At 36.9% G+C, this 24,577-nt stretch overlaps 3 protein-coding genes and 1 long non-coding RNA gene across 5 annotated transcripts; all 4 read left to right on the top strand.

The window, feature by feature from the left end:
- Window positions 1–72: 72 nt before the first annotated feature.
- LOC118471036 (uncharacterized) lies at window positions 73–2,988 on the top strand. Its single transcript, XR_004848247.2, has 3 exons — window positions 73–441; window positions 538–639; window positions 1,215–2,988. It is a non-coding gene; the product is annotated as an uncharacterized LOC118471036 (long non-coding RNA).
- Window positions 2,989–8,709: 5,721 nt separating this feature from the next.
- Window positions 8,710–10,322, top strand: LOC129348202 (type-2 ice-structuring protein-like). The gene is made up of 7 exons (XM_055008066.1): window positions 8,710–8,773; window positions 8,860–8,943; window positions 9,029–9,064; window positions 9,335–9,444; window positions 9,526–9,660; window positions 9,744–9,855; window positions 9,948–10,322. Exons 2-7 carry the CDS (start codon window positions 8,883–8,885, stop codon window positions 10,016–10,018), a joined length of 525 nt encoding a protein of 174 aa, XP_054864041.1. The 5' UTR covers window positions 8,710–8,773; window positions 8,860–8,882; the 3' UTR covers window positions 10,019–10,322.
- Window positions 10,323–12,920: 2,598 nt separating this feature from the next.
- Window positions 12,921–14,635, top strand: LOC111575615 (ladderlectin-like). The gene is made up of 7 exons (XM_035953109.2): window positions 12,921–12,959; window positions 13,046–13,129; window positions 13,215–13,250; window positions 13,524–13,633; window positions 13,715–13,849; window positions 13,936–14,047; window positions 14,259–14,635. The coding sequence occupies exons 2-7, from the start codon at window positions 13,069–13,071 to the stop codon at window positions 14,324–14,326; spliced, it is 522 nt and encodes a 173-aa protein (XP_035809002.2). The 5' UTR covers window positions 12,921–12,959; window positions 13,046–13,068; the 3' UTR covers window positions 14,327–14,635.
- A 6,144-nt stretch (window positions 14,636–20,779) lies between these two features.
- On the top strand, window positions 20,780–24,186 carry LOC111575608 (ladderlectin-like). 2 transcript variants are annotated; one of them, XM_055008068.1, is made up of 5 exons: window positions 20,780–20,929; window positions 22,032–22,138; window positions 22,219–22,353; window positions 22,427–22,538; window positions 23,888–24,186. In XM_055008068.1, the coding sequence occupies exons 1-5, from the start codon at window positions 20,869–20,871 to the stop codon at window positions 23,953–23,955; spliced, it is 483 nt and encodes a 160-aa protein (XP_054864043.1). In that variant the 5' UTR covers window positions 20,780–20,868; the 3' UTR covers window positions 23,956–24,186. The 2 variants fall into 2 exon arrangements, with proteins under 2 accessions (XP_054864043.1, XP_054864042.1); XM_055008067.1 differs by having other exon boundaries at window positions 22,029–22,138.
- Window positions 24,187–24,577: the final 391 nt, after the last annotated feature.

Here is a 24,577-nt window from a genome sequence, read left to right as displayed (position 1 = left end):
ATAATCATATGTATATATATTTATATTATCAAATCAAGACATTACAGTCCGAGTTTTATTTTAACAGTATGTTTATTATCACTGCACGTCGGGATCAGCTGATATGAAACTTTATTTCACACATTTATATATGGATGAACATCGAAAAAAATATTTAAATGACGAAATCAGTGAGTGTAACGTTATAAATAAGAATGTTTGGCTGTAGATGTACCATATTTTGTCCACATCGTCGATCTTTTTGCTGCAAATAAAAGCGAAACTAATCTCAAGGGCGACAATAAACAAACAGTGAAGAGACAGAGACATTCAGAGGTCCTGATGACCTCTATACTGTCAGCAGCAGAGTGACTGTGGAGAAGAGACACAGCAACAAGTTCACCTGCAGAGTCCAGCAGAACAACATCAACCAGAGCAGAGAGACATGGATTCATGTTCCAGGTAGATTAAGACAATCATATTATCACATTTTGTCTTTATACAACTGTGTTTGCATCTTATATGAATTAATTTCTGTGATGCACTTTGTCATTTCAGATGATTTTGTCACAGTTGCTGCCACCATCGGTTTGATTGCTGGCATCATGTTTATTGTTGCAGTCGTCGTCTTTGTGTGGAAATGGAGACAAATCAAACTGAGTAAGTCAGGAGAGTCATCGTAGATAAAATCAAGCAAATCTGACTTCTCAAAATCCATTTGTTATTTACAACAACTTATTCATATTTAATGAAGCCATGCAAAGTTTTACCTTCATGTTATGAATATTTTCAGAGTTACAGACCCTTGAAGTACATCAAAGTGGGTCCAGATGTTGAGTTTTTTAATTCATGTTACTTTTTCCATCATTTCTGAGCCTCATAACTTCATCAGATACACACAGGAAATTTTGAGGGCTGAGAAATACATTTGAGTTCTGTCATTGATGCAACAAATCAATTTTCCATCCACTCCAAATGTCCTTCTGTAAGATTCCATGTACTTAAAGGCTGTTTTCCACAATTCAGTCCAGAGTAAGTCTGGAAGTGAAGACAATAGTCTGAGCCTGAGTCTACACATGCTTAGGTTTTCTTAAATCCTGCCAAATGTCTTTTTAGAACATCTCTGCTGTGCTTTTGCAACTCTTTCCTTTTTTCTCTCTCTTCACAAATTTGCAAGAAAACAACACAGAATGAGCAAAAAGGATTCAGAAACTGCTTATTGTTTGTGCACACAGAGAAGAAGAAGCACCACGGCGATGAAGAAAAAGTGAAAACTAGAGAGAAGACGAACAGCTCTGGAGAAATGATGCTTTAACAGAGTCTCTGATTGAAAGAGAAGCAGCAGAAAATGTGAAAATGCAGAGAAATCCCTTGAGTGAAACAACAGGATCTGACATTCAGACAGAAGATGAAACACACCAGAGTCAAACTAGTAATCATCTGATTCAAACACAAGAAGAGACGGAGACACAACATGGTCCTGGAGGAGCAGAACTACAGGCTTTAGTGGATAGACAAAGACAAACATACCAACCTCTGGAGACCATGAGTGATTCAGATAAAGATCAAGAAGACACAGCAACCAGTGAAAATAGTCCAGTAGAAAGAGATGTGAACAATGGAGGTGATAAGACTGAAGCTGTAAGAGAAAACACAAACAGTGAAATGGATGAAGAAACAAAACAAGAGCAGCTGATAGAAGTAAAAAATACAGAAAATAATCTACAGGCAGAAGAAGAAAAGAATCTGCAGGAAGTTCAGCCTTGTCTGGACAAAGAGATGGAAAAACTGAAGTCAAAGCTGCAGCCTAAAGAACAAGATGAGAGACAATATGAAAAACGAGTTACGAGACTGATGGGAAACAAGACAGAACAAGAGAAGCAGATTAAAGATCTCAAAGAGCAGCTGGAAGAAGTGGAGAGAAAACTTCAGTCAAAGAATGAAAATGAAGAAACACAGATAGAAGAAGATGAGAAAGATCTGCAGAGGAAGAAAGAAGAACTTCAGAAACAGCTGAAGAGACTAGAGACGGCTCTGGAAAGATCTAATAAAGTAGTGGATACTATGACACAGAGGAAAATGAAAGCAACTAAAGAAAAAGAGGAGACTATTAGAAAATTAGAGATGAAGAACAGGAATGAAAATCAGAGTGAGTCAGACGAAGATCTTGGATGATGATGAAACTCAAGTTAAGATGGAGGGAAACAGGGTTGATTGGTGTGAACGGGATTTTTCTTGATGACTAATTTTACGTCACTCAAATAGGAAAGTTGGATTACTTTTTTTTTTACATTATTCTTAAAACAATTTTAACTTACAAGTCTTAAATCTAACTTCAAAATCAGTGAAAAGTTACAGAAAAAATATATTTAAAAAATTGGACGGCAGTTAGAGAATCAGAGTGTCAGACGATGATTTTTAATGAAGTGATGATGATGAAACTCAAACTAAGAAGCAGGGAAACAGGGTTGATTTTGGTGACAGATTTTGTGTCAAACTGCTTTTTTTTACATTCTTGGTTAAATCTTTTTATTTACTGCACTGCGGGAAAAAAATGTCAAAAATGTGAAAATCTGGTAGCAATGTTGAAAGAAAAACTATGTCAAAACTGTTCAAAATTGTGAAATTAACAGCAACTATCCGTAAAATAATGTTATTTTAATTTTTTGCATATTTCAATACAATGAAACTGTAATTTTATAGTTGCAATATACATTGTGAAAGATTGAATCACTATTTGTACAAATACTGCTTTTTATTTTTGACACTGGTTCCAGTTTTGGTCTTTTTTTCCCATGAAGATTTATTTCTTCATGTTTTAGAAGAGTTTCTCTGCTGGTATTGATAGTTAATATGTTGTCTGATTCCATTTTTATTGCACAGTTTTTGTGCAATAAGGTTGTTTTTTATTCCTTTCAATCACAGAGCTGCTGTTTTATTCCACATTAAAGTTCATTCTTGACTGTGGGAGTCTACACCAGTCCAGCTTTGCTGAGTTTCTGTATATTATTAAAATTATACACATTTTAAATGCTATGGTTTATTTAACTTTTATAAGCCAACAGGTAATATTTTATTTTAAAACCTATTTGAAGAATCTAAATCAAGTGTTTTCCCTGTGAATCCCTACCTTTCATTAAAAAAACTTCCTCCACTACATCTATGTGATAGTTTTAAGATGATTTAACACAAGAAATAATATAACACAATTTTAAAATACAACACGAATGATTGTATCAGAACTATTTTTATTTCATTACAGTGAACCAGTGATGAATCACCCTCATGCATGGACAGCACATCACTAACAGCCTAATTCTGAAAATATTCCACAGATAAAGATACATAAAAATAGAAAAACCAAAATAACGTACTGTTTTTATTTTATTCCCCCCAAAAAACACAAATCATCATCCCAGGAAGCCTGTGTGTCACTAAGAGGAGCTCAGCTAACATTGCTGTAGTTTACATCTTTTATGTAGGATTTATTTTAGTAACAATAAAATGCATTAATCTATATGGCGCAATATAAAAGGACAGAGAAGGCCTCCCAAAGTGATTCAGCATTATGCGAAACATCTGTCAGACACAGTGACACAGTGAAAATTATGCAGCACATTTCAGAAGATAACTCTTAAGCAATCTTTTTTTTAACTTCCCTTTTTAATTCACTGACTTCTATATGTAGGAAATGCACCAAAGTAATGAAACATCAAAGTTACTGCGTGCTTGATGCCAAACTTTACTTGTAATTCAGAAAGACAAAAACTAAAAACTATTTTTCCAGGATTCTTTCTGATTTATTTGATAGGCAGTGAACTGGAAGCAGCCTTTTTTGATATCTGGACAAAGAAAAGAGTTAGAACTAATATGGACATGGCATTAAAGTTCCCCATAAATGGTCTAGTACAATGAAATGTCACTTTTTAGAGGTTGGTTAATACTGACAATTTCAGCTGTGAGTCATGTTGGAAAAGTGAAGTAAAAAACATTTTGCATAGCAGAGTTATTGTGCATAAATGTATCTACAAGTCACAAGAGAAACACTATAAAGTCTTAATATATGTACCAGTTTGACTAAACTGAAAATGCATTAGTGTACTTATCAAAAAGAAATCCTCACAAAGAGGTATCATCACAGAGTTTTAATTCTTGAAATTAAAGTTCTGTCGTTAAATACAGCATGTGATGTGTTGCATGTGTGTTACTGTGTCTCAGTTCATATAAAGTAAGATTAGCTTGAGAAGAAACTCTCATAAATTTTTGCTTTAATTTGTTTTGACCAAGCGGAACACAAAGCATCGTGCAGCATTAAATCAATGACTCTGAAAACTCTTAATTTTCCTTTGTGGAATCAGTGACACACTATTATGGTTTCTAAGAGGCTGAGGTGCACGTGGTCAACATTCTCAGAAACATCCAGCCAACACAACCAGTGTCAACGCAGGTCTCCACCACTAGCAGCACCTCCAAACCTGCTGCTCTCTTGGTCTGATGATCCTCAGCGTTGTCCTGGGAGAAGCTAGAACCAAACCCTGTACCCTCCTGTATGGTTCCCTGACTTTTCCAAAATGTTTATACTTAAAATATGCACTGGATACTCTTCTTTATTAGTGACCTTTAAGTCAGAATGTGTGTTGCAGCACACAGTAAGTCTTTTCACGTCTACACCAAACAGAGCCATAGTATGACAAGATGAGTAAATGTAGAAGCTTTTATTTACAATAAAGAACAAATAACAGGAAGTACTACAATTGTAACTGGTTGGCTGTAATGGGAAGGGAAAACAAGGCAAGGCAAGATCCGCTTAGGACAGCCAGAGGACTATAAGACTTCTAGAGGACGGGCAGAAGAATAACTGCAACTAGAATTACTAAAGATGAAAGCCTTAAACCCACAGAAGGTGACACATAAGCAGGCAGTTAGCAGAACAAACAACACAGACACAAAGAATACTAGAACTATACTAACCTGGGAAACGGGGCAATAATACGAGATCAAAATACAAACTAGATTAAAGAGTACAAATCTAAAAATGACCATAGACAACGTTCCGAATAACAACCTAACAGTTTGGCTACACGGCCAGTCTGGCTCAGCAATACAGGAATTTAGCTGACTGGAATACAAGGTGGAAGATCTGGGTGCAGAAGGGATAGAAGGGGAGTCCGAGGGAGAGGAAGCAGTGTGGATTTGGTGTGTGGTGAGGCAGGATGGATCCAGAGGGACCATGAGGGAATGGGAGTTCCAGGGTTCCAAAGGGCAGCAGATGGCAGGCCTTAACACAGATGGTCCAGTGGTGGCACAAGCAGGCAGAATTACTAGGAGTGCAAGGCAAGGAGTGCACAGAACTAACTGTAGACGGTTTATAGCCCAGTGTTGAGTAGTGAGTGGCGTCTGTTCTCATGGCTGAGGCTTGATTGGATCACTGCCACCTGTTCATGCTCTGCTCCCACTGATTAGGATGAATCACACCTGTTCATGCTCTGCTCCCACTGATTAGGATGAATCACACCTGTTCATGCTCTGCTCCCGCTGATTAGGATGAATCACACCTGTTCATGCTCTGCTCCCGCTGATTAGGATGAATCACACCTGTTGCTGCAGCCTCCTGTGCACACGCTTCACCTGGGAGAGAGGAAAAGTTCAGCTTAAGGGAGAGTACTGCCACTAACTGGAGTCTGAGGCTGCTGCCGTGACACACACTTGTCTTTGTCACACAAAATAAAAAACAAACAACAAACAAAAATCATGGATTTTGATTATTTCATAGGTGTATTAAATGTCTTCTGGAAATATGAGCAAATCTGCTGGGTCAAACCTACACAAACATCACCTTTAACTAACATTTTTGGTATGTACAGTTGTATTAATGCTCATAATCATTACATTTACATTACATTTAAAACAAAAACTAATAAAACTGAACAAATTAAAAACAATAAGATAAATGAAATGAAATAGAAATACCTAAAATAGATGAAATTTTTAAATAAAATTAGTTAAAAGCCAGGATAAAAAAGTAGGTCTTAAGTTTGCTTTTAAAAGTATTAATATTATGAGTCACCCTCAGATCTCCAGACAGGCTATTCCATAATCGAGGGACACAGTAATAAAAAGATGCTTCACTGTATGTTTTGGTTCTTTGGGTGCTGTTAAAAGGCCACTTCTGGAAGACCTGAGGGCTCTACTGGGTTCATACAGTAAAAGCAAGTTATATAAATACAGAGGAGCAAGACCATTAAGAGCTTTATAAACCAATAAAATAAATTTAAAATCAATTCTAAAAGGCACAGGGAGCCAATGCAGGAAGATTACCTCCAAGTTTTTCAGGAAAACCTAAAACCATCAGCCAGACGATTGGGTCATGAATGCATTTGGGTGTTCCTACAACACAATGACCCCAAACACACATCAAAAGTGGGAAAGAAATAACTAAGAAAGGCTCGAATGAGTTCTGACTTAAACCCCATCAAGAAATGTGGACTGTGATAAAGAAGCAAGTCTGAGTCAGAAAGACAACAAATTTAGTTTAACTGCACCAATTCTGTCAAGAGGAGGGTCAAAGGTTGTGGATGGAAACCAAAAATGCTGAATTGAGGTTAAAAGGGTCAAAGGATATTTAGCCAAACACTAGCATTTGTGTATATATATTTTTTTGACCCAACAGATTTTGTCATATTTCCATTAGACCTATAATAAATGTAAGAAAGGAACAAAACGCATAGATGAATAGATATTTAAAATGCATAAGTCAGGGGAGTCTATTGTGGGACCTGTATTATTATTGTATTGTTAATCTAAAATGTTAGTTTTCAACTTGACCTGCGAACAAATACACTAATGTTTAACGTGACACAGTTTAGAAATTGTTTTTATTCATATAAAGAATAAAATACAAAGCCAACTGGACTGGATTAATGCTGATTTACCATCTGCAAAACCTTCAGACCAGCATCATGGTCAAAGATAATTTTGCTGCAATATTTGCTGAATGTCTCGCCTGAATGATACTTCATTATAATCGTTGTTTATTTAAAATAAGATTTGTCTTAGAAGAAATTCTCAGAGTTTAACCTCTATTTGTCTTGTCAGAAAAGTCCATTTTATGTCTTGTGCAATTTTGTGGCTTCTTCTGCATCTGATAGTTTTATTGCTTCCTCTTAGTCACAAAAATGTAGTGGGAACTGTAAAGCTGAAAAGTGTCCTCCAAATACAACATTTCCTTTTAAGGAGGGGTTTGCAATATCTCAAGTCGGTTCTATCACACTGTTTCTGAATGTAATACACGTTGAGAGAGTAACTGGTTTTTCTCTCCACAGAAGAGCTGAACAATCTCTTCAGAATACGATTCCAAAATAAGAAAGTTGTTGTTCATTGCAAGAACAGGGACTTTAAAGTCCAGAAGCAGCTGAAAAAGTAGAGCTGACTGATGTCTATAAAGCCCCACAATAACTTCTGTCTTCCACAACACCACAGTATGAAATCCATCAAATGAACATCATGTCAAACAAACATCATGCACAGCTATGCAACTCATGCAACCGAAGAGTCAAATGAAAATAATGTACTGTAACAATATCTTTAAAACGAAACAGAAAAATATTAATAAAAAGTGACTATATAAAATTTTCACCCCTTGAAAGTTTTCCTTTTTTATTACTTTACAATATTGAATCATGGTCAATTTAATTAGGCTTTTTTGACGATAATTTCAAAAATTGCTCTTTTATGTCAACATGAAAACAGCTTTCTATAAAGTAATACCCTTTAGTTACAAATAAAAAACATAAAGTTGCCAGTTCTTCACCAGTCAAAGGAGTCAAAGAGTAAGACAATGTTGAAAAAAGCTCATATTAAACCTTGACTTGGGTTGGCCAGGAGGCATGTGGGAGACTCTGAGATCGACTGGAAGAAGATAAGGTCAAAATAGAGGCTGTTGTCCATCAGAATAGCTGGAACCTTTTCCCGAGACCAAACACTGCACATCATCACACACACTGTCCTCACTGTGAAGCACGGTGGTGGCAGCATCATGATGTGAAGCACGGTGGTGGTACCATCAGGATTTAGTAATGCTTCTCAGCAGCAGACCCTGGGAGGTTTGTAAAGTAGAGGGTAATTGAATGCAGCAAAGTACAGAGAAGTGTTGGAGGACAACCTGATGCAGTCTGCAAGAGAACTGAGATTTGGGAGAAGTTTTATTTTCCAGCAAGACGGTTAGCCGAAGAAAAGAGTCAAAGCTGCACAGAGACAGTTTAAAGACAAGAAGGTGAATGTCTGGAGTTGCTTAGTCAGAGCCCAGACCTCAATCCAAGTGAGAATTTTTATATAAAATAAAATCATTTTTAAAAAGATACCGTAAAATTGCAGTGTCCAGATGTGCAAACCTGACTTATCCACAAAGGCTTGGTGCTGTGACTGTTGCAAAAGGTGCATCTATTAAATACTGACGAAGTTCAAATGCAAGCTGCTTTTTAAATCTAATCCATAATAATAAATCTGATTTTTAACACATCAACCAAACGCATCATATTTAAATTTCTTGACTGTGCAGTGATTAGCATTTTATAAATGTATAGTATAAAAATATCACTTTTAACGTAGTCGTCTGCAGCAACCCATCATTTAACCATTAGAAAATAGATATCTGCACGTATTTCTGTGTGTCTTTCTTTCTCAGTTCCTCATTTGTGGGTGATGAAGAGATAAGGAAGTGTATTTATGAGGTGATCTTAGTCTTGGAAGGCTGGAGCTACAGGCTGAGGAGGAAGAGAAGATCATCTTACAGCAGGTCTGCATCAAACTCCCATCATCTTCTGTCTGTTTCATTTTATCAAATGTAAATTTCACTGTCATGTCTGCTTCTCTTGACTGAAGGCAACAATCTGCATCATCTCATCATGAAGATGCTTTGTGTGTGTTTGCTGCTTTGTGTCGTGACGACTCTGACCAGAGCTGCTGGTGAGTGTTTGGTACAGAGTTTACTACCTGAATACATCCACAAGACATGAACCCAGTCACTAACTGCTATGTAATGTTTTTGCAGCTGTTCCTGAAGCAGCAGCAGAAAGCAATCAACTAGGTAGGTGTTTCATCTTTTTTTTTTTTTTTTTTACTATAATGTAATGCAATTTGAAAGGGATAATCTCAGGTTTTGTAAATATTTACAGTAAGTCTTCCAGGTGGGTAAAAAGAATGATAAAATTTCATTGGACATATCTGCAAATGTTGCCGCCACCTTGAGACTGCAGTGAAAGACTACCTTCAGATAATTTGTCATTGTAATTAATTTTATTGTGTTGAATTGAAAGATTCTATATGTCAGCTTCTTGTAAATTGTTTTTCTCCTCAGCTGAGAGTCACCTGGTCAAGAGGTCGGTGTATTGTTCTGGTGGATGGTCTGCGTTCAACGGTCGATGTTTTCGCTACATTCCAACACCAATGACTTGGGCTAAAGCCGAGGTAAATGCTCAGTTTATTGGGCTGTTTTGCATATATTTACTGAGAGTCCTGCTATCGCTTCATTTCACTCTTTCCCTTTAGAGAAACTGTCAGGCTCTTGGTGGAAACCTGGCATCAGTGCATGACTTGAGTGAGCACCTCAAGCTTCAGAGGCTGATAACAGCTGCCACCTACGCGAACGAAAAAACCTGGATTGGAGGCTCCGATGCTCAGGAGGTATTCAGTTTATCTTTACACAATGATTCTTAAATATTTCATAGATATTTTTTATTCCCAATCTGTTAAATTCTGTCTTCCAGGAGAATGTTTTTCTCTGGAGTGATGGAACACCTTTCCGCTACACCAGCTGGTGTTCTGGAGAGCCGAACAACCATCTCGCCCCACAGCACTGCATTCAGATGAATTTTGGAGGTAAATCAAAGCACATTATTTCACCGCCACAAGCTCTATAATGTTATTTATACAGCGTCAGATTTTGGTTTTACTGTTTTCTGTTTTCACAGCCTCCAAATGCTGGGACGACTTGCAGTGTTCGTATCGTCGTCCGTCTGTCTGCGCCAAGAGAATCCGATGATTCCTGAGCATGAAGTACCTGTAAAAAACAAAAACACTGACTGTGTTTATATGTTCTTACTTCTTTGTGTGATCTGTATCATTTCAAAACCAAAGACTCTTTATATCTCTTTAAAGCTTTATATCTTGTCTACTGCTGTAACGCAACTGAAGGAACAGAGCGACAAGTCACACAAACAGGAAGTGGATCATCTCCGAGGCCTGGTGCCTTTAATTAGAGTGAATGTGGAATGAAAAGAAAGCTTTTAGCACGACTCTCCTTTCTTGTCTTTTGCAACATTAAACGTTTCAAGCATTGAATCAAACTCTGATTGTTCCCACCTACAAAGTTCTTTTAGTTCCCAGAATATTCTTCTTAAAGGTTATGTACTAAAAGATGTTCTAAAAATGTGTGACATTAACGTACATTTGCATTGCATATCCACTGTGCTTCATATTTAATTTGTACGGGGAATGACCCCCCTGATGGTCAGGGTATGTGGATATCTTTTTAAGACACACTGGTTTGACTGGTCACACCTCACAGTTGACCTATACAGCATCTGAGCTGGAATAGTTTGATTGAAACATGCCTCAGAGCAAATAAAAAGGGCTGGAGAGAAAGTTCCCCCTCTTACAAAACAAAGGTAATAATGTAACCGTACGTTTTCTATCGTCTCAAGACTATCCCTCAACTATGTTGCATATTTCGTATGTACGGAGTAACTCTTTAAGACACCTTTAAAGAGATGTTGCTCTCCAAAACATTGATTTAAGACAAACTACATGCAGATATATACTATTTACAAACCAACCAGACGGAGGCCCTGCACCATGTAAAGACCAAGCCTGAGGAAGAAGGACTGCTTGGGCCAGTCTGCAATAATAAAGACTGACCCAAGGAACCCAGTTAAAGGCCAAGATTATACAAATCTGTAAAGAGAATGTCCTCTCAGATCAAGAGGATCAGAGGAACATCGAAGGTGGACAGAGGCCAGACCCAGCATCCATTGATAAGTCAGACCTGCTCTGAAGGAGGAACTGGCTGCTATATTCTGGTAATGGATTTGAGAAAAAGTGAACTGAGACAACCATGTGGCTGCTGTACATATGGCAGCGAGTTTAGACTGAACTGGAACAGAGTTTTCTTCACACTTTGGACATGAAAGTCTGCCCTCCGCACTACATATGAAATATTTAATGTAGTGACAGATAGCCTCAAGATGGTACAGAAACAACACTGATGAAACTCTTGATTTAGCTTTTCCTAATAATATGAATATGAAAAAATAAGAAACCTTAAGAAAAGTAGCTGCTTCTTCCTGCTTTCAGCAGCATGGAGGGTTAGGTTTGTTCTTCTGATTTACTTAACGGAGGTTGTTTTGAGCTCCAAAAGGGATTCATCATTATGCAAAACGTCTCCCAGAAACAGTGACACAGTGAAAATAATGCAGCACAGTTAGGAAGATAACTCTTAAGCAATCTTTTTTTCAACTTCCCTTTTTAATTCACGTACTTCTATTTGTAGGAAACGCACCAAGGCAAGGAAACATCAAGGTTACTGAGTGATTGATAGTAAAATTTTACTTATAATTCATATTTAGAACAAGTAAAGACTCTGTTTTTAAAAGAAAAGAAAAGAAAAGAAAATAGCTACAACTACTCAGAAATGACATTTAAGTTCCTCAGAAATAACCTGTAGCAATAAAATACCAGGGCTATGGACTGACTGGATGATATTAATACATTCATCTAAGTCATGTTGAAAAACTGAAGGAAGTAGAGGTATTGGGTGTCAGAGGATTACCGCCTCCAGCGGGCTGACTCCAACCTGGATCACAGAACTGAGAGGAGAGAAACAGATCAAACACAGACAAAGAGATTTCTTGTACAAGGGCACCCTGCTCAGCTCACGTTCTGAGGCAGAGACGCGCCGAGCAGTTCCTTGTTCCTTTATTTATAATAAAGCATAGATTACAGAAAAAGCAGAGGGTGGGGCGGTCCCACGCTCTGAGACAAAACATATGTGTGGTGTGAGAAGAAGTCATGAGAATGTTTAATGTCATGCAGGTGAGGTGTGTGTGTGTTGTGACTGTAAGCTGCATGTGTGACAATGTGGTTACAACATACATTCTTGCGAGTGTACAGGCAAGTAGAAAACTACTGAAACTTAGCACAGAGGTATATGATCATGTGAACACTCAATTTTCTTCTAACATTGGGTCATACATTCATCTACATGTTTTTTTCGGCAAGTTTTTATATCTACCCGTATGACTGAACTGAAATGTATTTGTGTCCTTTTTGTCAAAAAGAATTTCCCACAAAAAAAGCTTTGCATGCTATTCTGTACAAAATGACAAGATAACGCTTTGCTAAAACATCAGTTAACCTCAGCATGTTTTTGGACTGTGGGAGGAAGCTGGAGATCCTGTAGAAAACCCACACATGCACAGGGAGAACATGTAAACTCCAATGCAGAAAGATCCCAGGTCCTTCTAGCTGCAAGGCAACAGTGCTAACCACTGAACCACTGTGCAGCCCAGTTAATGAATACTTTTAAGTTAAAATGATTTTGAATTTTGAGGAAATTTTCTAATTTATTAAAAGAATAAAAGTGGTTGCAGAGAAACATTTTCTAGTTGAAGTTCAAATTAATTTTGAAGTCTATATTATTATAATTAAAATGAACTTTAAAACACAAACCATTAGCTTAATCATTACACTTTTTTGACCTTACAAAGACCAGCATATTAAAAATGTACATCTCAAAAGTATTACAGATTAATAGATTTCTCACAGCCACCCTTCAATTTGCCAGTAGATTATACATCTAGCCGTATTCCCATGTGTCATTCTGTCTCACTTCCTCATTTTGAGATGAAAGGATAAGTAAGGGTATTTATGGTCTGCCTCTTGTGTTGAAGGGTCAGGAGGAAGAGGAGAAGATCATCCTACAGCAGGTCTGCATCAAACTCCCATCATCTTCTGTCTGTTTCATTTAATCAAATGTAAATTTCACTGTCATGTCTGCTTCTCTTGACTGAAGGCAACAATCTGCATCATCTCATCATGAAGACACTTTCTGTGTGTTTGCTGCTTTGTGTCGTGACGACTCTGACCAGAGCTGCTGGTGAGTGTTTGGTACAGAGTTTACTACCTGAATACATCCACAAGACATGAACCCAGTCACTAACTGCTATGTAATGTTTTTGCAGCTGTTCCTGAAGCAGCAGCTAAAAATGATCAAGTCGGTAAGAAGTGAAGCATTTTATAAGGATCTCATGTTTGCAGTCAGACAGATCAGAATCCTGCTCTGTCACTTCTACCTGCTTTATTAAGCACTGAAACACCGTGTGAGATTTTTGAAATTGCATCAAACTGGAGACTCGACATTTTCCAACTATTTATTTGCTGGCAGCAAAAATCTCCCAATAATAAGTTGCAATACTGTGTGTTCAGCTTTGTGTTCTCTAAAACACACACAGAGTCTTAAACTGCATCCTGCAAACTGTGTTTCTCCTCAGCTAAGAGTCACCTGTTCAAGAGGTCAGCGTCTTGTTCTGGTGGATGGTCCGAGTTCAACGGTCGCTGTTTCCGCTACGTTCCCAGACCCATGACTTGGGCTAAAGCCGAGGTAAACACTCAGTTCATTGGTGACTTTACATCCCTTTCATAGTGAGTCCTTCTATTGCTTCATTTCACTCTTTCCCTGTAGAAAAACTGTCAGGCTTTTGGTGGAAACCTGGCATCGGTGCATGACATTACGGAGTACCACGAGCTTCAGAGGCTGATAATGACGGCCAGCTATGAGTACAAAGAAACTTGGATTGGAGGCTCCGATGCTCAGCAGGTACTCAGTTTATCTTTATGCAATGATTCTCAGATGTTTCAGAAAGACTTTAAAGATTTCATAATTTGTTGAATTCCGTTTTCCAGGAGAATGTCTTTCTCTGGAGTGATGGAAGACCTTTCCACTACACCAACTGGTGTCCTGGAGAGCCGAATAACGGTCGAACCACTCAGCACTGTGTCCAGATGAACTTTGGAGGTAAAACAAATTACATTATTTCTCCTGGGTACTGAAAGAATGACTGGTTTAAAAATAAATGTTAAATAACACAGAAAAACACGGCGTCGAAAAAGTTTTGGGGTGGTATACAGTAGTGTTTTATATGGTTCAAACAGAACTAGTAATTTTTAATGTTTTCCAAAGGCTCTACAAGGTTGTGTTTTGGTTTTACTGTTTTCTGTTTTCACAGACACCAAATGCTGGGACGATTTACAGTGTTCGTATCGTCGTCCGTCTGTCTGTGCCAAAAAAATCTGATGATTCCTGGGAAATGAAGTACCGATACAAAACACAAATGCTCACTTTGTGTTTACATGTTCTTACTTCTTTGTGTAATCTGTGTCATGTTGAAACCGAAGGCTCTTTATATCTCTTTAAAGCTTTATATTTGTTTATTGCTGTAACGCAACTGAAGGAACAGAGCAACAAGCCACACAAACAGAAAGTGGATCGTCTCCGAGGCCTGGTGCCTTTAATTAGAGTGAATGTGGAATGAAAAGAAAGCTTTTAGCACAACTCTCCTTTCTTGTCTTTTGCAACATTAAAAGTTTCAAGCATTGAATCAAACTCGTCTCTGATTGTTTCCACCTGGAATGTCCTGAAAAAGTTTTACGAATGTTTTTAGAGGGAAATTTTCTTTCTCAGAATACTCTTATTAAGTGTAGGATTACTAAAGACCTTCTAAAAATGTTTGATGTTAACATTGTTGGACTGCTGAAAATTCATAGTGATCCCTCAACAACATCCCCAAAACATCCTCAGAACACTGCAGTCAGAACGCTCCACCTTTGTTAATATATCACATTACATAAACATTTTAATAGAAACATATGAGGCCTTGATAACATCTGGAAAACATTTTTTGATTCTCCTTTATTATCCTGGAATACCATTTGTGTTCTGTCTGCCTGTGAATGTAGATGATAAAGCATTAGATCACAGGAAAATTACTGTGTTTATAAAAACTTAACCAATGCTGTGGGACTGTTTCTTGCCAGCTATGTTACATCTCCTTTAGGGGCTTAATAGTTCCCTGTATCAAAAAAAACAACAAACTTTTAACAGGAAAAAGTCTGCAAAAACATTACATAGCAGTTAGTGACTGGGTTCATGTCTTGTGGATGTATTCAGGTAGTAAACTCTGTACCAAACACTCACCAGCAGCTCTGGTCAGAGTCGTCACGACACAAAGCAGCAAACACACAGAAAGTGTCTTCATGATGAGATGATGCAGATTGTTGCCTTCAGTCAAGAGAAGCAGACATGACAGTGAAATTCACATTTGATTAAATGAAACAGACAGAAGATGATGGGAGTTTGATGCAGACCTGCTATAGGATGATCTTCTCCTCTTCCTCCTGACCCTTCAACACAAGAGGCAGACCATAAATACGATTATATATCTCTTCATCTTCCATAAAATGAGGAACTCAGACAGAATGACACATGTAATTACAGTTTCTGCATAAAGTATGTTCAGAAGGTGAAAGACACAATCTCCAGTCCAGTGGTAAACCAAAGTGAAGCTGTGTGGTGGAGAACATATATATTTAGATATACTTATCTTTTCACTGTGAAGAAAATGTCTAGAAATTATACATATTTTTTTAAAGTAGGTGGAAATTGTAATTAGGAGGTGATGCCCTGCAAATAATCAACTCATACAACAAAGCAGCCATTTTTACTTGAAAACCTGCTCAAAATTGGTTTAAACCTGCAGTGTGGTGTTGACAGGCCAATTCATCCTTTATGCATCCACACGTCCATGTGATTTCAATTTCACAACCAGCCCAAGTCCATGAAGGTAATTCATAATTAAAGTCCCTCTTCAGTCATTAATTAAATCCCTAAAAACTCATCTCTAACATCTCTAACCCTGTGCCAAAATGAGATATTCAGGAGTTTTTTCCATAAAACCAACCCCCTCCTGTCTCAAAACTGCCTGCAGATCTATAAATTCTCTTCCTCTTTCAACACTCACTGCAGCTCGAGCACACCAGCTCACCTAGAACGCCGCTCCAACGTTGTAAAACTACACTGCACCGCAACATAGAGGGTAATGAAGTTTTTCTGTACATGTCCAAAATGGAAATCGATTGTGAAGAAGAATAATGGTACAGAAAAATCACTCTGGTTTGCTTGCATTTCTTTAAACCAACCGCCATCATCTTGGGCGGAGCTAAGCACAGGATACAGCAATGGTGTCCCCTCAAAATGGAGACTGGGAATGGTTTTGGTGGAACAGAGGCGAGAACTGTCATTCACTGCAATGATAGGTTTCAAAACAATATCAGCTTTTTCAGACTGCATTAATGGTATTATTTGATAAGCTGTACTTTCTTTGAAGCAGCTCCATCCAGGGCTACAACAAGAAACGTACGTTCATTATTGGTAAATCTACCAAGCATTTCCTGAATTAAACATCAGAAACCAGTGACCCCTGGAGACTCAGTAAGTCTTCTTTTATCTGACCAACAGACCAACATCCCATAATATATCAAGCAAGACAAGGAAAAGCACACAGTTCTGTCATTAGAAAACCTGAAACCATCAACATTTGTCATTTTTGCTTAAAAAAAATCTCTTTTTATCTCTTGAATTTTGGTTATTTTGCATCTTTTTTGTTTCCATTTTGTCTTTTCATGGTCATTTTACATCTCCTTATTGGGCAGTTTGCTCTTTTGTGTTCCATTTGGGTCATTTTGTGTCTCCTTGTGGCCATTTTGTGTTGTTTTATAGTAGTTTTTTATGCAATTTTGGTCTTTTTGTCTGTTTTTGTTAGTTTTTTTTCTCTTTGTAATCACTTGGTAGGTTTTTGGGGTATACCTTTGCTTAATTTGCAGCTCTTTTGTGTCACCTTTAGAACATCTTGTGTCTCCTTGTGATCATTTTGCATTGCCTTATAGTGATTTTCTTATTTTGGTTGTTTTGTCTCTATGTTGTAGTTTTGCATTTGTTCTGCATCTCTGGTTGTTTTGCATCCATTTGGTGTCACATTTGAGACATTTTATGTCTGTTTATGTTTTGGATCTCTTTCTGGTTTTTGTAGCTTTGTGTCTTTTTGTTGGCCTTTTGCCTCTATATTGTCACTTTACATGCATTTTGCATCTGAATTTCATCATGTTACATTCATTTTGTGTCACATTTGACATATTTTGTGTCACTTTGTGGTCATGTGTATCTTTTTATTGTAGCTTTGCATGTCATTTTGCTTGTTTTGCATTTCTTTTCTCTTGTTCTTTATGATACAAAGCATACAGACAGCTAAGAAGTCTCTGAAATGCAGATATCATCTTCATCATCATCATCATTATTAACCAAAAGCCTAAGAAACATTTTGAAGAAGTACCAGCTTCTGCAAACAACTTCAAAACAGAAGTTGCGAACTTATTTTGCAAGAGTTATCGTTTCATCTGTGCGGCATCATCTTGACCCCCTTGTGTCTGATGTGTGAAGGTACAGATGTCTTCTAATGCCGAGTCATTCCTCAAGTCGTTCTTCTGAAAGACGTTGAAACAACAGATGACAGAACTTTCTATAAGACGTTCATGCATACAGTACAATAACAAAGGTGGAACATTTTACTTGTCATGTTGTGAGGATGTTTTAGGGATACCACTGAGGGAACACATTGTAGAATATTCTTCCATAAAACATTTATACAATGTTCTATCACAGCAAAGGAAGAATGTTCTCAACCCAATATTCAGAAAATGTTCTTTAGATGTTCTCAAGGATGACAGAATGGTTTTCATGCAGAATGTTTAAGAATGTTCCTGTCAAGTGATATATTAAAGATAGAACATATTGCCTTTTGGTTGAGGGCACACATTAGAGAACGTTTCCACAATGTTGGAATGTTGGAGGAAAGATGTTCTGAACGCAGCATTCTGAAAACATTTTTAAGGCGGTATCGAGACCTTGGATGATAAAACGTTCTTTATTGGATGTATCTTTACAACGATGCATTAATGAAGGTGGAACATTCTGGCTGTAATGTTCCGAGGATGTTTTGATTATGTTATTAAAGGAACGTAATACAGAATGTTCTCACAATGTTCAATAATAACAAAGGAAGAATGTTCTCAAAACAACATTCAAAGAAATTTTTTTTTTAGGACCATTTTGTGTTATGATTATGGTACTTTGTGTCTAATTTAGGTAGTTTTGCCACTTTGTTGGCCATTTTACATCTCTTTTGTGTGTTGTTTTGGCCATTTTGCTTCTCTTTGTTGCTATTTTGTCTGTTTGTGGTCATTTGACATCTCTTTTGTGTGTTGTTCTTGTAGCTTTGAATTTCTTTTGTTTTACATTTGGGTGATTTTGTGTCTTGACTGCACATTGGTGTGTAATTTGGGTCGTTTTTCATTACTTTGTCGTCATTTTGTCTCGTTGTGGTCACGTTGTGTCTCTTTCGGTTGTCAAATTAGCTGTTTAGCAACACTTTTGTATCACATTTGGAATATTTTGTGTCTCTTTGTGGTCATTTTGCATCTCTTTATTGCAGTTTTGATTGCAATTTTTGTTTTATATTATTTAACCATTAACCTTGAAATGTTGTTACCTCTTGGACGTCTGACAAGTGAATTCAAGACATCTTTTGAGGAATTGTTGCACTACAGTTATCTCTGCTGAATAACTTCACCGGTTTTTCACGTTGCATAGTCATGCATGAATGCTTTCTTTGTGGAGAGGCTCACCAAAGTCACAAAATGTGTCACAACACTTCTCAGAAATGTATTTCACATATCATAGTTGGACCCTCTTTACTGCTGCCACTCTTCCATTGCAACACATGTGCAATGCTGATAAATGTACTTTTTTTTTTTTTAAAAAGTAGAGAAATGGCATAAACTTTGTCATGAATGTAGTTTAACAGTGAGCTTTTGTAAGCAGACAGGAGTTAAAAACATGGCATCTAGCTGACGTTTTAATTATCCACTTGATTTAATTGAAAGCAGAAGGCAGTAGACTGATCTTAAATGTGCCTACAAAAGCAAAATACAGAATAAAGTGCCAAAGGAAACACATTGAAGCCATACATTGGATGTAAAAAGTTTGAATTTTATCATTATTTTAGAGAAACTGAGGGGAAAAAAACAACTACAGTTCTGCTGTAGCACAGAATCATTCATTAATATATCTGCTTTAATAGAAAAGTTTGATAAACTTGTAACAATAACTGAAGCTAGTTTTGTATAACTTCCTGCAGTGTCAAGTGTAGACCAGCACAGATAATTATCTAACCACTGATAACACTGTGAATAAATGGCAGTCTTAGAAAGCAGCTATAAGATCACCACAAAATAATAAAATCAGATGAAGAGGTTTCCACAGATATACAAGTCTTTTATTTTGTTGTTTCCTCATTATCTTGCTTAAAAAAATACACAGTCTGAGGATTTCCTGTTGAGTGAAAACTAAATTTTCTAGCACAGAAACATGGAAAAGGCCTCAACTTGTTCCACTGAGGAGGAAGAAACTCAGACTGAAAGCCACATAGGTGTAATATGTGCTGCTTTTGTATTTCATATTGATAATTTTGTGCAGCTCTGCAGTCTTTTTGCATCTCTTTATGGTTGTTTGCATTTTGTTCGGGCAATTTTACTTCACATTTTGGTTGTTTTGCTTTTCATTTTGTGTCTTTCCATAGTAGTTTGCCACTTTGTGCCTCTTTCTCATGCAGGTTTGGTTGTTTTGCATCAATTTTCTGTCATATTTGGAACATTCTGTGTCTCATTGTGGTTCTTTTGTTACCTTTTATGGTAGTTTTGTGTGTCATTTTGGTAATTTTGCATCTCTTTGTTAGCATATTGTCAGTTCGTGGTCACTTTACCTATCTTTTGCATGTCCACTTGGTCATTTTGCATCTCTTTTGTGCCACATTTGGGTGTTTTTGTTGTCAATTTGTGTGTATTTGTTGTAGTTTTGTCTCTCATTTTGGTTGTTTTGTATGCCTTTGTTGCCATTTTGTCTGTTTTTGATCATTTTCTACTTTTTCTGTGAATCCAATTTGTTATTTTGCATCTCTTTTGTGTCACATTTTGGACTGTATCTCTGTGTGGGCATTTTGGATCTTTTCATGGTAGTTTGGTGTGAATTTAGTTGTTCTGCATCTCTTTGCTTCTATTTATTCTCTCTGTGGTCACTTTCCATCATTCCCATTCCATCATTTTAGTTGTTTTACACATCATTTGTGGTCATTATATCTCTTAAAAGTACTTTTCTATTTAATTCTGGCTGTACTGCATCTCTTTGATGTCACTTTGTGTCTTCGTGGTCACTTTACATCTCTTTAGCATGCTGTTTTGGCTGTTTTGATTCTCTTTTGTGTTACATTTTGGACATTTTGCAGTCAATATGTGATAGTTTTTGGCCCAAGTTTGGTCATTTTGCATCTCTTTGGTGCCATTTCATGTCTTCATGGTCACTTGACAACTCTTTTGTGCATCATTTTGGGATTTTATGTCTTTTTCTGGGATAAATTAGTATATTATAACTGTAGAATAAGCTGACTCTATAGGCCTGTCTGTGTGTTTCTACAGATGCTTTGCAGTTACATTTTTCCATGTATTCAGTTTGGTACACAACATCATGTCATTGACATGTATGTAAATAATACAGGAGGAGATCTGACTTGTTTCTAAGTGAACTCTGTCTAATAAGGTTGTTCCTGTTTTTTCAGAGATAAATAAGAGGTAACTAAGAGCTGCACAGGACAGCTGATGCTGCAGGCAGAGGAAATGATTTCTTTCTTAAACTGAGTCTGCTGTCAGTGAATTTGTTTATCAAGCTGCACCATGAGAATGCTGACTGTGCCTACACTTGTTTATGCCATGTTGGCTCTGACTCCAGCTGCCGGTGAGTCTTGTATTATCAAGAATAAGTGGTGCAGATGTGTGAACAGTGATCTCTTATTCTCTTTTGTATGTCATTTTAGTCGTTTAGCGCCTCTTGTGTCACATGTGGAACATTTTGAGTCTTGGTCTATGGTTTTATGGTACATTTTAGACAGATTGTAACTCTTTTTTGCCGTGTTTTTCTCTTGGTAGTTGTTTTAAATCTCTTTTGTGTATTGTTTTGGTTATTTCACATCTATTTTGAGCCATATTTCAGGCATTCTGTGTCTCTTTGTGGTTATTTTGTCTATTTTTGGCAATTTTACACATCTTTTGTATATCATTTTGGTAGTTTAGCACTTCTTGTGCCATATTTAGGACACTTTTTGTTCATTCATAGTCATTTTGTGTCTCTTTATGATAGCTTTATGTCTAATTTTGTTTGTTTTGCAATTTCCTTGTTGCAAGTTTGTCATTGTTGGTCTCTTTGGCATACAGGTTTGGGACATTTTCTTTATGGTCAGTTTGTATCTCTCTCTATGCTGTTTTCAGGTGTATTTTGGTTTTTTTTTGCATCTCATTATTGCCATTTTCAAGTCTTTGTGGTTGTTTTACTTTTCTTTTGTGTATCATTTTCATAGTTTTGGCCTGTCTTCTGTCACATTTAGGACATTTAATATCGTTTGGAGGTTATTTTGTGTCCGTTTAACATCATTTTTTAAAATCTAATTTTGGTCCATTTTGCATGTTCTCTTTTCGCTGGTTTAATGGCTGTTTTTTTGTTTGTTTTGCATCTCTTTAGTATCACATTTGGGACATTTTATGTCTTTTAATGGTTATTTTCAGTCTCTTTATGGTAATTTTCTATTGTATTTTGGCCATTTGGTGTCTTTTTATTGTTAGTTTTCTCTTTGTGGCTGTTTAATGGCTCTTAAACGTCTCTTTTGTGTATCATTTTGGTTGTTTTGTGTCTATTTCGTGTCACATTCGGACTTTCTGCATCTCTTTGAAGTCATGTTGTATCTTTATGATAATTTTATGTCTAATTTGGCTCAAATCTCCACACAGAGCAACTTCAACTGCATGCTGACTGCACATTATTTCAGAGTGTTTCTCCTCAGCAGTGAGTCACCTGGTCAAGAGGTCGGCATCTTGTTCTGGTCGCTGGTCTGAGGTCAGTGGTCGCTGTTTCCAGTACATTCCAAGGTCCTTGAGTTGGGCTCGAGCCGAGGTAACCACAGAGACTTGAATTCAGTAAAGAATGATTTCACAGCAGGTTACTTTAATTTGCATTTACTTGTGTCTGCATAGAGAAACTGTGAGTCTCTGGGTGGAAACCTGGCATCTGTGCACAACATCATGGAGTACCAGGAGATTCAGAGACTGATAATGACTGCCAGCTACGGTTACAAGGAAACCTGGATTGGAGGCTCCGATGCTCAGGAGGTCTTTTTCATTCCACCTTTGGAAAAAGCTCCTTTAATTGTGATCCAATATTCAGCGTTGTTTTGTCTTCTAGGAGAACCAGTGGTTGTGGAGTGATGGCACACCCTTCATATATGTCAACTGGTGTCCCGGAGAGCCGAATAACCACATGGGCGAGCAGCACTGCTTAAGAATAAACCACGCAGGTAAAAACATTAATGAGGAAGAGATGGTAGTTTTCTATCTAAGTTTTGTGTCTTTTGTTGCTGTTTTTTCTCTTTGTGGTTGTTTCACATCTCTTTTGCATTTTATTTTGATTGTTTGGCATCTCTTTTGTGACCCATTTGGAACATCTTGTCTCTCTGTGGTCATTTTTGTGCCTCTCTGGGATCTTTTTATATGTCTTTATGATTGTTTTTTTGTCCTGTTTTGGTCATTTTGTGTCTTATTTTAATGGTTTTACATTCCCTTGTGGTGATTCACATTTCAGTTTGGTTGTTTTGTGTCACATTTTGGTTCTTTTAGATCCCTTATCGGCCATTTTGTATCAAGTTTAAGATATTTTCCCACACATTTGGGTTATTTTGCGTCTCCTTTGTTTCTCTGTGGTCATTCTGTGTCTCTTTTTGCATCACTGTGTTGCCATTTAGCCTCTTCTATGTCATTTTTATGTCTCATTTTCATGTCAATTTAGTTGTTTTACATCCATATTGTGTCGTATTTGGAACATTTTGTGTCTGTTTGTGCTCATTTTGTATGTTTTTATGGTAGTTTTGTGTACAATCCTGCTAATCTTGGTAATTTTGCATCTATTTTATCTCTTTGATCACTGTAAGTCTATTTAGTGTGGTGGTTTGCTAATTTTGCATTCTTTTTGTGTCAACTTTGGACCAAGTTGTGTCTCTTTGTGATCCTTTAGTTTGCTTTTATGGTAGTTTTTTAAAAAATCTAATTGTATTTAATTTTTTATCTAATTGTATTTGTTGTTATTTTTCTTTTTGTGGTCACTTTGCATCTCTTTTAGATGTCATTTTGATTGGTTTGTGTTTCTTTTTCCTCTCATTTTGGACACTTTGTCTCTTTACGTTCCTTTTGTCCGTTTGTGTAGTAGTTTTGTGTGTGACTTCTGTCATTTTTGTGCCTCTCTGTGATCTATTTATATCTTTTTATGGCAGTTTTAATCTCATTTTGGTCTCATTTTAATGGTTTTGCATTCTCTAGTGGTCGTTTGCATTTCATTTTGGTTGTTTTGGGTCACATTTTAGTGACCCTAACCTTTTTTCTTTTCTTTGTAGCTTTCCTGTATTTTTGAGATTATTTTCCATTTGCTTAAAAAAACTTGACTCTCACAAAGATTTCTATACTTCTTGTTTTTTTTTATCAAATCAAATGGTGGTTACCAGTGTGCAGTATTGTGTTTTGTAGCAGAGATATGACACAGTTAACAAATCCACAGTGTTGTGTCAACTAGCACATAAATCAGTCAGCTTTGAGTTTGAGGTTTTGTTTTGTGCAACATTTACTGAAGCACATATTTTTTTCTTGGTTCCTGCAGCTCAAAAGTGCTGGGATGACTTTCAGTGCCACACTCCGAAACCATCCGTCTGCGCCAAGAAAATCTGAAGATGAGCTGAAGGCTCTATATCTGCATTTGCATCTTTGTTGTAGTTCTATTGCTGCCATGCAACTGAAGGAGCAAAGCAACAAATAACAGAAACGGGAGGTGGATTATTTCTTTTGAATCTTTCATAAGGTAAAACTGAATGTGGCATGAAAAGAATGCTTTTAGCACAGCTTTATTCTGGAAATTAAAATCACTTCTTTGTGCAAAAATAAAAGACTAAAGCATTTAAATGAGTGGTTTGTTTTAAATCTTTCATTGTTCCCTTTAAATATTGCACCTGAAATAACTCCAACACTGAATAACGATGAACACATTCTATTTTTGGAGAAATTTGTATCCCACAAATTGATCTCCATCAGAAAAATATATCTTGAATACTACATCATCTTAAAATTGCATGAACTTTAAAATCAAATTTAGGTTTAGTTTGGACTCAGCAAGAAGAAAATGAGTAGAAACGGCATTTGGTTTTGCTTAATAGTGTAAACTGATGCTAACCAAAGGAGCAGTGTGACTGTTATGTCCGTCTTCTAGCAGCTGATTGTTCATGTTTTCCGTGTTTACACATCTAGAATATGATCATGTTCAAATAAATGCATCTGAAGCATGAAAACAGGAAAA

This window comes from Amphiprion ocellaris, chromosome 23 (genome assembly GCF_022539595.1).
Source record: "Amphiprion ocellaris isolate individual 3 ecotype Okinawa chromosome 23, ASM2253959v1, whole genome shotgun sequence".
In the NCBI taxonomy this organism is placed as follows: Eukaryota; Metazoa; Chordata; class Actinopteri; family Pomacentridae; genus Amphiprion; species Amphiprion ocellaris.
Note: the sequence above shows the minus strand (reverse complement) of the source record. Positions and strands in the feature narration are given on the sequence as shown.